Source organism: Hyperolius riggenbachi, chromosome 1, assembly GCF_040937935.1.
Source record: "Hyperolius riggenbachi isolate aHypRig1 chromosome 1, aHypRig1.pri, whole genome shotgun sequence".
Classification (NCBI taxonomy): Eukaryota; Metazoa; Chordata; class Amphibia; order Anura; family Hyperoliidae; genus Hyperolius; species Hyperolius riggenbachi.
Genome location: NC_090646.1, coordinates 269489449 through 269505890, shown reverse-complemented (window position 1 = coordinate 269505890; position 16442 = coordinate 269489449). Strand labels below are relative to the sequence as shown.

The following is a 16442-nucleotide window of genomic DNA, read 5'->3' as shown; positions in this document are numbered from 1 at the left end:
TTGGATCGCACTAGCCCCTGGCGGTAGCGGCTGTGGATCCTTCTGATCTGTGTTCCTGTTCCTGTACCCGGATTGCACTCGCTCTGGCGGAAAGAGCAGTGGATCTTACCTAGCCTGTTCCTTAACCCGGATCGCACTCGCTCTGACGGAAAGAGCAGTGGATCTTTCCTCTCTTATTCCTGTTTTCCGTTTGTTTGTTTTGTCTGATACGAACGCTTGCTGTAGGCTCGGTGAGGTAACCGTTAAGCAAGCGCTAACGTCCTCTGTTTCGTGTTTGTCTGTCGGTGGTTAGTTAGGCGTGCTTGTCTCTGTTGCGCTTAACGTGCAGAGATCGCGCTGTAAACGTGTTCGCTGTTGCGAATGAGTGCGGTGTTCGCGTTTAGTTAGCGTTTGTTATTTTCTCATTGTTGTTTGCTGTGCCTTTGCTACTCTTGAGTTCTGTTCTGATCAGTCTTGTGTCACTTCTGGCGATCGCCTTTCTCGTGATCGCGTTCTTGCTTTTGTTTCTGCTGATGTGTGTTCACCGTCGCAGGGTTGCGACTAGATTGGTGAACACACATTCATCCTGTACCTGTGCTCTTTCTCTTTAAGGGCTGTTCTGCCCCGCATTGTCTTAGATCTGTACAATTCCCATCTGGCATTTGTGGCTGTGCAGAGGTTGTGCTCCTCTGCACTCCACAGCGCCATCTGCCGGTGGGAATTACCCTCTGCTGGTGCATTGCACCTAGCCTGGGTTCACCCAATTATACGCTTGTGGAGGGTTTTCGCTGTGTCAGTACGTATTTTGTGCGCTGACCGCGAAAACGATTCCGCAAACGTTACAGTAACAGTCTGCACAGCCAGTCAAGACATATTTAAGCCCCAGTTGCATTGTATTGTGGTTTTCTCAACGTAGCTATACATTTTGTGTCTGTACATTTGCAAATGCATTACAAGTGTGGTACAAATGTGATAAGTTCATATATATTGTGGTTGTAGTATGCTCTCATCAACAAAACATTTAAGTACCTGGTCAAGTGCCCCTTCACCAGGCTGCTTCCAGAATGTAGAATGTGGTCTTATCATACAGCTCTGCCCCACCCCTTACAATCTAAACACCATAATGATGCCAAGGCAAGAAGAATCCATGCTGACAGGGTCTGCTGTTACGTTCACCTGGGCTTCATCAGGTGTCATGGCCAGATTTAATTTGTGACAAAAACTGAACATGTTGGCACTTTATTCCTAAAGCTACTAAAGCTATCATATGATATAGAACTGTGCCTGGAAATGGACTGTACCTCTGTACCTGTAGGTATACTGTGATCTACACAGCAATAATTGATTAAAAACCCCTTTTACACTATAACACCAGTAACAGTAGTAGGACAGAACAGCTTTAACAGTGGCTAGATTAAAATTCAGCTGTTTTTATTATTATTTATTGTATTATTAGCTGTTATTATCACACCCAGTTGAAGCTTGCAAGAGGCGGGCACAACGCATAGGTGAACGGGGCCCAAAACCCGTGCTGAGTCCTAGAGCACTCCAGAGTCCTGTAAGTTTAAGCGTGCACGCTGACAGCCAGAGGAACCGGGGAACCTCTCCAACCAATCGGATTGAGGCCCGGCGAAGTCTGGTGGAGATTCTGCGGAAGACAGCCACTTCTCAGAGGACGGCAAGACGTATAATTGGTAAGTCCTGCACATGCAGGAGAAGATTACCATATTCCGTTTGCCTTTGATAGTCTCTCATATATATAGGTCTCATGACCACATGGCTTAGTGATCAGTGACTTGTTCAGTTTAACTGCATCTCCTCTCCGCCCCTCTCCATACATTGCAGGAAGCCAAAATACCACTGGTACCGGTACCAATGTGTGGGTGTTGTTTGGGAGTGTGAGTTGCAGAGTGCCTGAGATACGGAGCGCTACAGTCTTTTAAGTGATTTTATTGTTGGTCCTTTTCTAGCGTTTTTGTACTAATAAAGTTTGCATACATCCATATCCATATGTGGAGTGATGGCACTATTTTTCCTTCTTGAATCAATTTTACTATTTTTATGACGTCATTCCTGCCTTGGTAGTTGTGCAGGTTACACAACGTGGTACAGAACGTTTACCTCTGTTCCTGTGATCTACACAGCAATAATTGACTAAAAAACCCTTTTAAACTATAACACCAGTAACAGTAGGACAGAACAGCTTTAACAGTGGCTAGATTAAAATTCAACTGTTTTTATTATTATTATTATATTACTATTAATAATAGTTTTCATTCAGTTTTGAAATATTTAGTAAAGGTACCCACTAATGATACAATTTTACCACTTCCATTTAATATGAGGGACTACCTAAAGTATCCATTCAAGGTAGGGCTGAGGTAGAAACACAAATGTGGCTGGCTGGACGGGGGTGCACACTGAAAAGTTCTCCAGGCTATTAGGGGAGGGGAGGGGAGAGCTAGTAAGCAGTCAGGGGTGAGATTTGCTGGGAGTCAGCAGCAGAGACAGGAAGTTAGAGGAGGCATTCAGTTACCTCCTTAGTTGGCAGTGTCAGCAATGGTGTTACTGCAGGCTTGCGGTGGCGGCGTTCTTCTTCTGCTAATATAGGTGGCAAATAATGGGATTGAGGAGTCAGAGTGGTGAAAGGGTGGTATAAATATTCGATTGGAAATAAAATGGTTAAATTAACGTGTTGCCTTACAAAGAATGGTTGGCAGTAGTACCGGGCATGTAAGCCCAGGAGAATTTGGGGTCAAGTAGTATGGCTGGGAGTTTGGTTTTATGCATAAAGTTATGAGATTCCCACTAATCGCCAAAGCGCTAGCGCAATGTTAACCTATGGCAGTGATCTCACTGCCGCGACTGCCGCCAATCGCGAGTGTTTCGCGATAAGCAGCAACCACTAAACCTGTTCCCTGAAGCATTTTGCCGTGATTCAGGAGCAATCGCGATACAGTGGTTATAAAAGAGCTGATCGCAATCGCTCTGAATTGCGAGAGTGTATAGTGATTTTACCACGCTAATCACGGTAAATTCACCTGTGCACCAGGCTAGCCTGCTATTTACCTGTAGCCTGTCACTCATCGCTGCTCCCCCGCCTACTGTATTGCACGGCTCCCCCGCCTGTGTCCCTTCCCTCCCCGCGTCTGTAAGTTTCCACCAATCGGCAGCTGAGCCGCGACCCAGAAAGATGAGTGACAGGCTACAGGTAAATAGCAGGCTAGCGACAAGCAGATTGTTGCTTGCCTGGCACTTTTTTTAAGGGGGGGACAGCAGAGCCGGCGGGGGGGGGGGGGGCTGGAGGCACAATAGAAGAACACAGAGGCAGGTCGTTGTACACAGAACATGCCTCTGTGTCCTATTAAAATTTGACAAACACACCTTGGGTTCTCTTTAAGGTATTGGTTATTGGGGCTCCTCAGTTGCCACCAGCTGGGGGGGGGGGGGGGGGGGTTAATCACTGTGCAGTTTCTGTTGTTATTGATTTTGTTATATTATGTGTTCAGCTGTGGCCGACAACAAAGTATTACTCCAAGAAGTTCAGGCGTGTGTAGTGTAATTATTTAAAGGGGATCTGAAGCAAAACATATATGGAGGCTGCCATATTTATTTCCTTTTAAACAATAAGGGCCTGTTCACACCTGAGTGGGAATCGCGCGATTCCCACTCATGGCAAACCGCTAGCGGTTCTGCAAGAACCGCTACACAATGTAGCGAGTGGCAGTGTTCTCACTGCCGCGGTTGCGGTTAGCGATAACCGCAACTGCGCTGCATGCAGCGGTTTGCCGGCGACAAACATTCAGCGATTTGCGATCATGATTAGCGTGCATAGCACGCTAATCGCGATCGCTCCAAAACCGCCGCAGTGTCCAGTGATTTTTCCGCGCTAATCGCAGGAAAATCACTCCCGCATAACCCTTCTGCGATTTTAAGTGTGAACGGGCCCTAAAAGTTGCCTGGCTGTCCTACTGATCTATTTGGCTGCAGTAGTGTCTGAATCACACCAGAAAGAAGCATGCATCTAATCTTGTCAGATCTGACAATAATGTCAGAAACACCTGATCTGCTGCATGATTGTTCAGGGTCTATGGCTTAAAGTATTAGAGGCAGAGGATCAGCAGGATAGCCAGGCAACTGGTATTGATTATAAGGAAATAAAATATGGCAGCCTCCATATCCCTCTTACTTCAGGTTCCCTTTAATGACGGTGTTAGTGTTTGGTGTTTAGAGTGTCGGTCATTAGCTGTATATTTAAAGAAAAATAAATGTTATGTTGATGTTAAGTGGGAATTTTCAGGGGAAGGAGATGAAGGGTTAAGCTTTAGGTGTTAGCGGTGTGAGTGTATAATGTTGTTGAATCAACTCATATACAAGCATAACTATCACACATCATATTGCTTTCTACAGATCTCTGCCAAGCCGTTTTGCAGTAGAAATAATAAAAAGTAATAGTGACTGGATAAAAAGTAAGTAAACTTGTCTGTATTAGCGGTAACACTATTTTGAAGTATGCATGACTGCGTGAAATCAAGTCAATGGAATACAAATGAGGACTGAGAAACCTACATACTGAGTGGGAAAGAATACCACTAGGAAAAGAAACTTTTACGTGATGAATCCTTCCCTCCTGAATGCCATCTATTCATCTGCAGGGTCTCCAGAGAGACAACAGGACCAAAAGAAGGGGGAGCCAGTCTTGCAGCTCGGGTCAAAGAGTCAGACAATGCATCCAACAAAAAGGTATAGCTATAATAGGACTGTACAATAAGGATTACAGGCCTGTGCCCAAGAAGCATAAAAATGACCACTGATTGCTTAATCACTCATGACTTTTATATAGTCAATGAAATATTTTTGAAGGGGGTATTCAGAGCAATTATTTCAAAAAGTCAATTTTTACTGATGCAGCTCAATATTTTTTTTAAGAGAATAAGCCTCATTTTCCATGATCTCAACTTACTTTAAAAATGCATCTATTCTCATAGTGCTGGAGACCACGCAAATTATTTGGAAGGGGTTACAAGGGGTTCATATAAATAAAGTCAAGGTTTTGAGGCAAATTTATCAAAACCTATTGCAAGGAATATTAGAGTAAAACCAAAACAAAAGTGTAAGTGCTGCTCAGAGCGACCAATCAGAATCTTTGTTCTAGACATCTGCTTCACTTTGTACACTGATTTTAATAAATCTGCCCCATTGTGTTTTCCTGCAGGCTGTACATAAAATAGAGAAATGCCAGATTCCATCTAAGATAGGTGGTAAACATAGCATATGAAGTCATTATATCTGGTGGTATAAAATTGCACTGGTGGTCATTTAAAAAATTCAAATACACTGAATGAGGCATTATACAGAAAATAAAACGGAAAAAGAAGAAAAGGGTTGAGAAGCATATGTTATAATAGCAGGCACATGGCATGAAGTGGAATTATTGTATACTTGTTACATATTTCACACAATTTAAAGCCCATGTATGGTTCTCCAGGATCTACCAATGTCACTGCACAATGTAACAGGGTGTGAAGTGTTGCAGAAACAGAACGTTTAACAGTTGCAAAGTAGTAGTAGTCATGTTATTTTGATGTAATAAAAATGACTAGAAGCAAATGTTACTTTTATGCAATTAAAATGACAAGAAGCATTATCCACATACCTGGAATGTCTTTTCACTGACTGGAGAAGATCGTGATCGTACGTGAAGGCCAGAAGGCTGCTGAGATTTGGCATGTAAATCCTGATCAGATGCTGCCTTATCACACCTTTGCTCTGACAAGGTCACCAAACATTCCGTTGGTTTAGAGGCGGTGACGTCATACTGATGTTGTGATGGAACGATTTTAGCTTCTGTTCTGGACTTATAATCCAAGCTAGGACGTTGGTGGACAAGAGAACTTGTTCGACCCTTGTTTTCTTGATGTTCCCTATTCTTTTCCAGGTTGACTAAGTCAAACAAGCCAGTGAGTCCAGGTGGAAGGGTGGAAGAGACACGGACAGGTTTTGTCAGACTTTCCCTTGGATCCTTACTGCGGAATGACATGTTGTAGTCCTGCAGAGAATTAATGCTGGATGTGGAGGAAATGCTCTGGGTGTCCATCATGCTCCCTGAGAAATACGTGCTCTGGGAACGTTCTTTTAAAGGACTAGGTTCCTGGGGAGATGGTCTCCGACCTGTCTTGCGTTCTATATAGTCTGCAAGGGCATTTTGCTGCAGCTGCTTAAGCTCTGGTTTAGAAAGATTAAATGTTGAACAAGCTTTGCCATCCTTCTCAAACATTCTACGTCTGTCTGCTACTGTTTGGTCCAAGAAATTACTGTTTTGGCCCTTTTTTTGGTTACTTAATGATGATGACTCACTGTCAGATGCTCCCACCTCATTCATCTTCTCTGGTTCTGAATATGATCGTTTCTTCTGCTCAGCTGTCAACCGTTTCCTGGCTCCAATTCGAGTTACCTGATTTGATGGGGCTGCACCCTCTTGACTGGAAAAATCTTGGCTCTTAGCATTTATTTCAGTTGGTGTGACACTCAATCTTTCTTTTGGAGCGTGGAGAGATACAGGTGATGTCTGACCACACAGAATAGCTGAAGTAGGCCTCTTTATCTTCCTCTCTGGTTTTGAGTATTGTGGTGGACTGATTTCTAAATCTTTGCGTCTGTAAGATGTTGCTTCCAGAACTTTGGACTGTGCATCTTTGATACTGTTTCTGTAAGCTCTGTTGAAACCTAGAGAGTCTAGTGAAGTGCTCTGCCAATGATCTTCTTTATTTGGCATTGTTTGAGAATTGACTGTTGCTTTATTACCATCTGGCAAGGGTTGCAAAACACACTGCTTATTATTAATCTGGGTCTTGTCTATTTGATTCTCAGTTGGTGTTTTCTGAATGTCTCCATGTCTTGCACTGTAGACGCTTCCAGGTCTTTTGAACTGGTGCCCACCAGAAATTTTATCAGTAGTATGAGAACCGGAAAGTCTTCTGTACTCAACACTTTGAATATGTTCTTGTGAATTAAACTTATTCTTTAATTCTTCAATGCTATTTACAGATGCTCTGTTAGCTGCTTTTGAGCTCTGCCCTGAATGCTGACCATGGAGGCTTCCACTTAATACCTGGGACTTCCGGTTTTCTTGCTCTCGTTGTTCAATCTGGCTGATCTTTTGTAAAACAGAAGACTTGTTTTTGCCATCTGGCTTAACAGATGGTAAATTGTTGTTGCTTTGGTTGCTTCCTGAATTTGAACGTCTTCTGGTAAGGTTGTTGGAATTCTTGTGTGGTGAGGAAGGTTCCTCAGCTTGTAGGTGATTGGTAACATACATAACTGAACAGTCGCCATCTTCTATGTGTTTTGTAAAGCTTGGGCTGTCTAGCTTGTTTCTGTGGTTAGAGACATGAACAGAGTGTCTGTTTTCATGTTTATCTTTGAGGCTTATGTCAGCATTAGTCTGAAAATGTAAGACTTCATCTCTATTTGCATGGAGAATGCTGTTATCTTTGTGTGTTCCCATGCAAGTGACTATTGTGGAGACATCAGAATTGGTTTTAATGAAGCTCCCCTGATTCTGTAATCCAGACCCAGAGTGACTTCTAGCTTTTTCATTGTTGGGTGAAACATGCATTTCCCCATTAGAGTGTTGCCCACTATAAACTTGTATTTCGTTCTGCATTTGTGTTACAGACTTGGAATCTGGCAGTTTATCATTTTGATTGAAGCTTTGATTTATTTTCATAGGTGTTCTCTCATCTTCTGTGTTTAAAGAGGAACCAGTGGGAATTTCAGGGCTAACAGAGAAATGAAGTTTATAGTGTGTGTATTGTGTAGGCCCACCTTCTCTTAGCTCATCAGCTCTTCCGGATTGGTTTGTTAGATATGGTATAGCAGGACTGCTGTGAATGTTCTGGCTACTTTTTGTAGAAGCTTCAGACTGTGAAGAAGATACTCCTTTGGTAGTTGATCCTGCAGCTGAAGTATTATGAGATCCTTCTTTTGCCAACGCTGGATAAAGCCTTCCATTGTTATTTTTAAGGGGTTGAGGAGCATGAGCAAAATGTGGCTCAGGAGACGGCACAGGATAGATCCCCGTAGGAAGCATAGGTTGCCCAGGCTGTGGAACATGTGAATAAGTCTGTTTAGGTTTCATTGAAGGGCTACATTCTGGACTTTTCTCTAGCACAGTATGCAGTTGTCCTTCACCAAACATTGGTTTCAGCTGTGGATTTGAACTGCAAGAAGCACTAGTAGGCTGTGCTGGTCCTTTGGAATGTGTCCGTAAATGTCTGTTCTGATCCAGGCTAGACCAAGAACTTGGTCTTTCATGATGTCTTGTTATGGCATAACTATCACTTCGTGCTGGTGGCAGGGGAGGTCCTTCAACTACATCACTCTCTGAACAAACTCTCTTCTGTTCATATCTCCCCACTGGGCCTGTGCTGTTTCTAACATGTCCACTGGAAGGCCGACCTCGATTTTTGACCACAGAGGAATTAACTTCATACTCTTCTGAGACACCACGCTGAGGATCATAAACTGTCTTGATGTATCTGATATCTGCATGCTTAATTCCTTCTTGTAAATTACCCTGAGAAAACATGCTTTCCATGGAGTAGGACCTTTCCTTACAGAATGTGGTAGGGTGGTATTCTGGTATACTAGAGTTTGTGGAAAAAGAGCTGTAGGCAGAGTCTCTTTTGCTGTGCAAATGTGCTAGTTGGTCTATGCAGGTGGTGGACTTTGCTGGTGACAGATTGCATGGGTGATATGCAGATGAAGAGTGGTCCAGGCTTTCCATGCTCCCTCTTGAGCTGTATTGGTCAGGACTCCGTCTTAAGTACCCATGCTCGTAGCTGGAGAGATCACTTGCAGAAGAACTGAAAGAAAAGAGGAACAGGGAGAGATCTTACTGTTTGCAAGAAATGTTCAGAAGAGCTTATAAATAAACTTGCAGATGAAATGTTTAGGTTATGGGAGGAACGGAAGAGAAACCATATTTGGGGCCTTGCTCTGCTCTCTGCCAGCTGTCATTCCGGCATATTATAAGTAATTGCTTGCGGCTGCTGTGTTCATTCTATTAATCCCACAGCAGTGTAGAAATTAGACAGATAACGGAGGGGACTGTCATAACCCTTTTCAGATTTCGTAAACAACTGCTTTATTGATACTTCTCAAACTGATCACAAACACTACAAAAATACAGCAGGACAGTGTGAATGCAAAAGGCTTAAACAAAGCAAAGAATACAGTGTGTGTGTGTTTTATTTCTTTTCTTTTTATGGAGCTGAAAGTTTTCCCTGGCAGTCTTCCTGGAAACTAGCAGCATAAGAGACATTTTGTTTGCTACAAGAAATCTAAACAGACAAGACAGAGAAACGTAGAAGGAAAAACTCTCAGTATTGTAAAGATGAATGTTAAAATGCCATGTGTGATGAAAAAGTGTTATGACATTCTCCAAATCCCCTGGTGGTGGGCTGAAAAAAAATTCTAATTTCTTTGACCAGTTATTCCAATACTGGGCCTTGCTGGTGGATAATGAATCATAACATACCTTGCATCTAAAAATCAACTTATATTGGTGCCATAACCCAAAATAAATGAACAACCTGCAAAGATATCAAGGATTTATTTTAAGAGGGTTGTGCAACAATAACCTTATTCACAAATAAATACTTACCGACAAACTGCATTAAATGGCTGCTACCTGCTACTGGTACTGATGCCCATTTTGTATGCAGTGATAAGTATGTATGTATTGAATATAATGCATATACATCTATCTGTGCTGTATCATTTTTTCTCTTTTTGTAGTGTGACACAAAATTGCATTTATATCGTTTAGCAAACACAATTTGGTTTTATTTTGTTAAAGTATGCCTGACCCAAGGAAAACCTACCTAATGTTAGCACAGAGGTTTGTTCATGCTGGATCCACACACCTCTGTGCATTGTCTGTTACTTTCCGTTTTTCCCTCCAATCCCCATAATTACTCCTTGAAAAATATGACTGTTGGCTTAAAGGGATCCAAGCAGTTTTTATTTTCTGCGGTTTGTCCTGGTTTCTAATAGCTGTAGGAGCTGCCATCCCCCCTCCCATTCCCTCTGCCCTTATTTATCCAGGAGAGGGTGTGAATGTAATTAAGTGTGACTCTCTAAACTGTTTGAAGTACAGTGACAATTTCCCCACCCCCAGCTGATAAAACCTTTTGTGTGCTAATTGCTACTGCTAATTACGGCAATCCTTATTTGCCTGCTCTTTCTGGGAATGGCAAGCAGCAGAAGTATAGCAATAAAAGCCTCTAACAAACATTTAAATGTGAAAAGTGGTAGAATGTATTTTTTTGTAATGAGCTGCATTGTTAGTATGCATTTTTAATGTGCTATTGAGATGCCCTTGGTGCTAAAAATGGTGCTCGGTTCACTTGAAAGACAACCTGAAGTGTGCAAAATAATCAATTTCCTGGGTATGTCCCGGGAATGTAAATGTAAGGTACAATTGGCTGTTACAAATTCAATCAATTTACCTTGTTGCCCGTAATTCTAAAATATTCTGAAACCCACTCCCCCCACCCCATTGGCAAAACCGCACTGGCGGTTTCTGTCTGAAGCATCTCCTAAGAAGTCCAGAGCTCTGTTGCCCCCTCCACCTGTGTAGCCTTCAGCTGTCCGCAGCTCAGCAGCCACGGCTCATTTTTGTAGTTATGGGTAAGTGGGTGAGTTACATGACCGGGGGACCATGGAAAGGAAGGCACAGAGGTATGTGGATACAGCATGTACACACCTCTGTGCTTAGCTTAGGAAGCTTTGCCTTAACTCAGGATCACTTTAAAGAGGAATTTTACCGAAATATATTTGTTCCTGTTGTTTGATCGACCATGAGCCTGCAGGTCATCATCTTTACTGCTGGCAGACAAGAAAAATAAAAAAAGACAGTACCAACTGCCATTATCTATTACCATACCCACTAACAATGCATTAGGCTAAATGCTTGTTTTTTATTTTATATATCTAGGCACAGAGGGGGATAATGCTTGCTTGGCAGTCTTGGGTTAAAGTTCCTCTTTTGGGGTGACAAAAATCTAAAGTGTGTATGTACATTTATATACTTGCTCTGTCAACTACGCCTTTACAATATGATATATTAGAAGTAAAAAGTGCAGGAAGTTAAAAAATCTCCTCTATGGGGATAAAGACCGCAAAAACAACTTGACTAGTCATCATCTTATCAGTCGTCTAAAATGAACAAGAAACTTATCTGTAATTGGGATTTAAAAGCAGTGGTTATGGTGCAAGGTTGCTTAGTGACCACAGGTCCTTGAGAAGTTGAGTTTAAGGGTAGGTTTTCCACTTCCAGTTGAGCAAAACAGAATACAGCATAGCAGCACAGTTCACTGAATGCACATCTTTCTGAGCCACTGGATTGGTCATTCTAAAGGTGGCCATACACTCGTTAGATTAGCAGCAGATAGATCATCAGTAGATTTTCAGATCTATCTGATGTGTTTAGGAACATTTTTTACTAGGAACAGATTTCCAATAGATTTCAGTATGCTATCTATTGAAAATCGATCTGATGGCATTTTGTTGCCATCAAATTTCCACTAGGTCCAATGCAAAATGATAAGCCATCTCAAGAGATAAACCTAAATTTTCCAACATGTCAGATCAATTGAAATTGATCGATTGGTCAATCGATTTGCAATCAATCGATCAATCGATTGGCCGAAAATCGGCTGAGTGTATGGGCCCCTTTAAGGTGGCCATAGATTTGCAGCAGATTCAACCATCAGATTTCTGTCAGATGCCTGTCAAGTTGAATCTGACAGGAATCTATCTGACGTGTGCCACACACTAGGAACGGATTTCCAATAGATTTCAGAATGAAATCTATAGGAAATCTATTGGAAATTGATCTAAATGCATTATTGGACCAATAGTTCCAATACAACTCTATGAGCCAAGGATCTGTTGCCAGCAGCAGATCGACCTGGATTTTCCATCCTGTCAGATAGATCAAATCAATCAAAATCAATCAAAATCGGCTGCAAATCGATCGATATATTTCATATATGATCGATTGATCAATTCCATAGAATCGATCGATCAATGGCTAAAATCGACCAGTGTAGGGGCCCCTTTAGTTTATTTACATTTGTATTGGTCAGATTAGTCTTTTTGATAAAGACAAATCCACTAAACTCTGCTACTTGATATTCTATAACAAACACAAGGAGATAAAGCCACAGCGGAGGACACAGCACAACAGTTACCTCCAACAGTTTCTTCCAAGAGTAAACTCACAAGGTAAAATATTGGCTCATTTGGATTCAAAATGGCTACACATTTCATTTTAGCAACACATTGTTTTAGTTGAGAGTCTATTATTACTGCTCACTATAAAAGTAACAATGTGCCGGTACCTTGTAATAAATTTATCAGTCTTTTCCCAACATTATAAATTCACTATTATTCTACTCCAACCACTCCGTGTTTATGCAGGCTTGGCAAATACCCAACTTCATGATAAACTTCTGGAGAAATAATTACTGGACTCATTTATTACACAGATATATAACCATGACGCAATTGTGATTAATTCATTTGAAATGTGGATGTGCAAAGAGTAGAACTATTAAAATGTTTCCTTATCAACAATGCTGACACGTTATCATATTTGTTTCAAAGTTATGTGAGGTACCATTAATTTTGTACTGAAATAATTCATTGTAGAAAAAAGTCTATTTTTTATTTAGCTCCATGATCATGTCTGGAATTTTTCAAACCCTTCCCAGGAATAGATTATTTGTAAATGCACTGAGATAATGGTCAGCGAGTGCGGTCTTCAGTTTACGAGAAGATAATACAGTACCCCAGTATAATGGTATGTTTGTTGCAGTGTGTTATATATAATCAAACAGCAACATGCTGCAATGGTCCCACAAAGGCGCATTCACATCTGCAAGTTGCCTCGGCAGTGCGTCTGGTTCCATTAATAACGTTAGTCAAACTGTGCGCTACCAAACAACACCCATACTACACTCCTTTTTAATGTTGTGCCGGGTCTTTACTATAGCGGCTTACTATAGCAGGTTGGTTTTTTTGTGGGCCTTTTTGACCGAAGTTTAGTCTTCAACAAGTGAAATGCATGCTCATTTGGCTTAAAGGGAACCAGAGACCAAGGGTAGCTGAAAAATGGAAAAAGATTTTATACATACCTGGGGCTTCCTCCAGCCCCATAAGCCTGGATCGCTCCCACGCCGCCATCCTCCGCTGCCTCTATCACTGGTACCGGGTCCAGTCACTTCCGCCGGATGCGACCAGTTGTACGCATGTGCAGGGGGGCTCCCTCTGGCTTTGTACGCATGCGCCTGCGCAGTACGGAGGGAGCGCACTGCGCTTGCGTCGACTGGCCGAAATTATGGGACCCGGTACCGGCGGACAGAGGCAGCGGAGGACGGCAGCGGAGGAGTGATCCAGGCTGATGGGGCTGGAGGAAGCTCCAGTTATGTATAAATTTTGTATCATCTTCGCCTCTGGGTCTCTTTAACCCTATGGGCGATACAATTAGATCGCCCAGGAGGGGGCGCAGCACTTTTTTTTTTAATTTTTAATTTTTTAAATCATGTAGCGAGCCCTTGGCTCGCTACATGATAGCCGCTGCGCAGCGGCATCCCCCCACCCACTCCGATCACCTTCGGCGATCAGAGTAAGCAGGAAACCCCGTTCAGAACGGGATTTCCTGCTGGGCTTCCCCGGTCGCCATGGAGACTGGGCGGGATGACGTCACCGACGTCATGGACGTCGTGACATCAGAGGGAGTCCCGATCCACCCCTCAGCGCTGCCTGGCACTGATTGGCCAGGCTGCGCAAGGGGTCGGGGAGGGGGGGCTGCACGGCACGGCGGCGAGTGGCGGATCGGCGGCGATTGGAAGTTACACGCAGCTAGCAAAGTGCTAGCTGCATGTAACAAAAAAAAAATTATGCAAATCGGCCTACCAGGGCCTGAGAACTCCTCCTGCGCGACATACCCCGAGCTCAGCTCGGGATTATCGCCCAGGAGGTTAAAGGAAACATCCAAGAAAATAAAAAAACAAGATCTACTTACCTAGGGCTTCATCCAGGCCTTGGCAGCCGATCTGTCCCTCACCGCAGCTCTGGGGTCCTAGGGTCTCCTCCGTTGCAGATGCTGACCTTGCTAGGTCGACACCTTCTGCACCTGCGCAAGTGCGTGACCGCACCGCTCGATATCACACTCCCATGGCTGGGAGCTTTCTGTGCAGGGGCAGTAGTTTTGGGCCTGAGCAGAATTTTCCAGGCCACGTGAGCGCGATCATGAGTGCCACAATCGTACAGGTGCAGAAGATGCCCACCTGTAGAGATCATCATCTGCAACAGAGGGGACCTGGGACCCCTGCAGCGAGGGACAGATCAGCTGCCAGGGGCTGGAGGAGGCCCCACGTAAGTAGAACTTTCCTTTAACCACTTAAGCTCTCAGTGGTTTTCACTTTATGCATCCGAGCAATGTTCACCTCCCATTCATTAGCCTATAACTTTATCACTATTTATCACAATGAACTGATCTATATCTTGTTTTTTCCGCCACCAATTAGGCTTTCTTTGGGGGGTACATTTTGCTAAGAGCTACCTTACTGTAAATGCATTTTAACAGTAAGAATAAGAAAAAAAATGAAAAAATTCATTATTTGTCAGTTTTCGGCCATTATAGTTTTAAAATAATACAGTATTGTATTTGCCCATTTGTCACGGTTATTTCACTGTTTAAATTGTGTCCCTATCACAATGTATTGCGACAATATTTTATTTGGAAATAAAAGAGCATTTTTTCCGTTTTGCATCCATCACTATTTACAAGCTTATAAAAAAAAAATAGAGAGAAATATTTCATCTTTACATAGATATTTAAAAAGTTTAGACCCTTAGGTAAATATTTATGTGTTGTTTTTTTTTATAGTAATGTTTTTGTTTTTTTTATTAAACATTTTATGTGGGCATTTTTGGGAGGGTGGGATATAAATAGTGTTTTATTTTGGGAAATATTTGTGTATTGTAACGTTTTTTTACTTTTACTTGTAGTTTTACTTTTTGGCCACAAGATGGCAATCTCGATTTTGTTTACATGACGTCACTCTAAGCGTACAATGTACGCTTAGAGGGACATAGCTTCAGAAAAAGCGTAGCTTCCGAGAGAAGCTGTCGCTTTTTCAGCGGGGGAGAGGAATCAGTGATCGGGCACCATAGCCCGATACATTGATTCCTGGGCTACCGAATCTGCAGCCGAGAGTGCGCGTGCATGCGCGCGATCGGCCGCGGGAGCGCGCCTGTCCTCCTTGACGTTTTTATACGTCAAGGAGGACAAAGTGATTAAGATCAGGTGATTGACTTGGTCATTCAAGAGTATTCCACTTCTTTTCTTTTGCTTTAATAAACTGTAATGTACAGACCCAAAATTAGAAAAAAGTTGTATCTGTCCAAATATTTATGGACTTGACTGTATAAGTGCAGGTGTCCCCAGGCAGAGGTAGTGAAGAGGGTTGAGTTGCCTCTATGCTACCTCTGCCCGTAGATGCCTGCCTTATTCACTTTTTGTACATCATGCCCTTTTTTATAACACGCATGGTGGATTCAATTATTTATTTTTGGCACAGGTGCTATAAACTGGTTGTTATCTATATGTACACATGTTGGATTTACTGTCTGACTTGTACTGTCATTATGAATTAGCACCAATGTGTTATTGTTGCCCGTTCAGCTGAGGTTAGGAGGGGCCTGCATTTTAATTGCTTTGAAAATGACTATCGTATAGCATATTTTTTGGTTTATAAAGTGCTCCGGACTATAAGAAGCAATTAAGTTTAGAGGACAAAAAACAGAGCAAAAAAAACTAATTCTAAACCTGGTGCATCCATGTTCCAGGGGCATCTTGCAGGTGTTCTCCCCTGAATTACTGTTTCCCCCTTATACCTCTTCTGTCCCCCTCTATCCCTTTGTGTCCTCCTGTGTCCACAACTGTCCTCCTTGTGTCCTCCTCTGCCCCCCCTTGAGTCCTCCTTCATGCCACTTGGTGTCCTTCTGTGTCCTCTACTGCCCCCTTGTGTCCTCCTCTGCCCCCCTTGTGTCCTCCTCCATGCCTCTTGGTGTTCTTCTGTGTCCTCAATTGCCCACCTTGTGTCCTCCGCCATGACTCTTTGTGTCCTTCTGTGTCCTCTCCTTTCCCTCACTGTTCCCCTAGTTCTGGTCGCATGTAATGATGTGATCAGGAAAAGCCAGCACCAAGGGAACAGTGAGTGAGAGGAGAAGCCGCTGATTACTGTGAGCGCCCTCGGTTAAGGTGAGAGATGCGCCCGCTGCCTATCTAAGCCCAAGCGGGACCATATCTTTCCTTAACATTGATAATAAACGCTTCACGTCCATTCTGGTCGCTAGGCTTAACCTCCTTGGCAGTAACCCTGAGC

The 16442-nt window shown here is 42.9% G+C and overlaps 1 protein-coding gene across 2 annotated transcripts in view; it reads right to left on the bottom strand.

Moving 5' to 3' along the window:
• LOC137505650 (protein Shroom3-like) overlaps nt 1-16442 on the bottom strand; it is a 127868-nt gene that overhangs the window by 54092 nt on the left and 57334 nt on the right. For both annotated transcript variants that reach the window (XM_068233544.1, XM_068233543.1), the window contains one exon: nt 5636-8846. In XM_068233544.1, the coding sequence (XP_068089645.1) occupies nt 5636-8846 (3211 nt within the window). The remainder of the gene's footprint in view (nt 1-5635; nt 8847-16442) is intronic.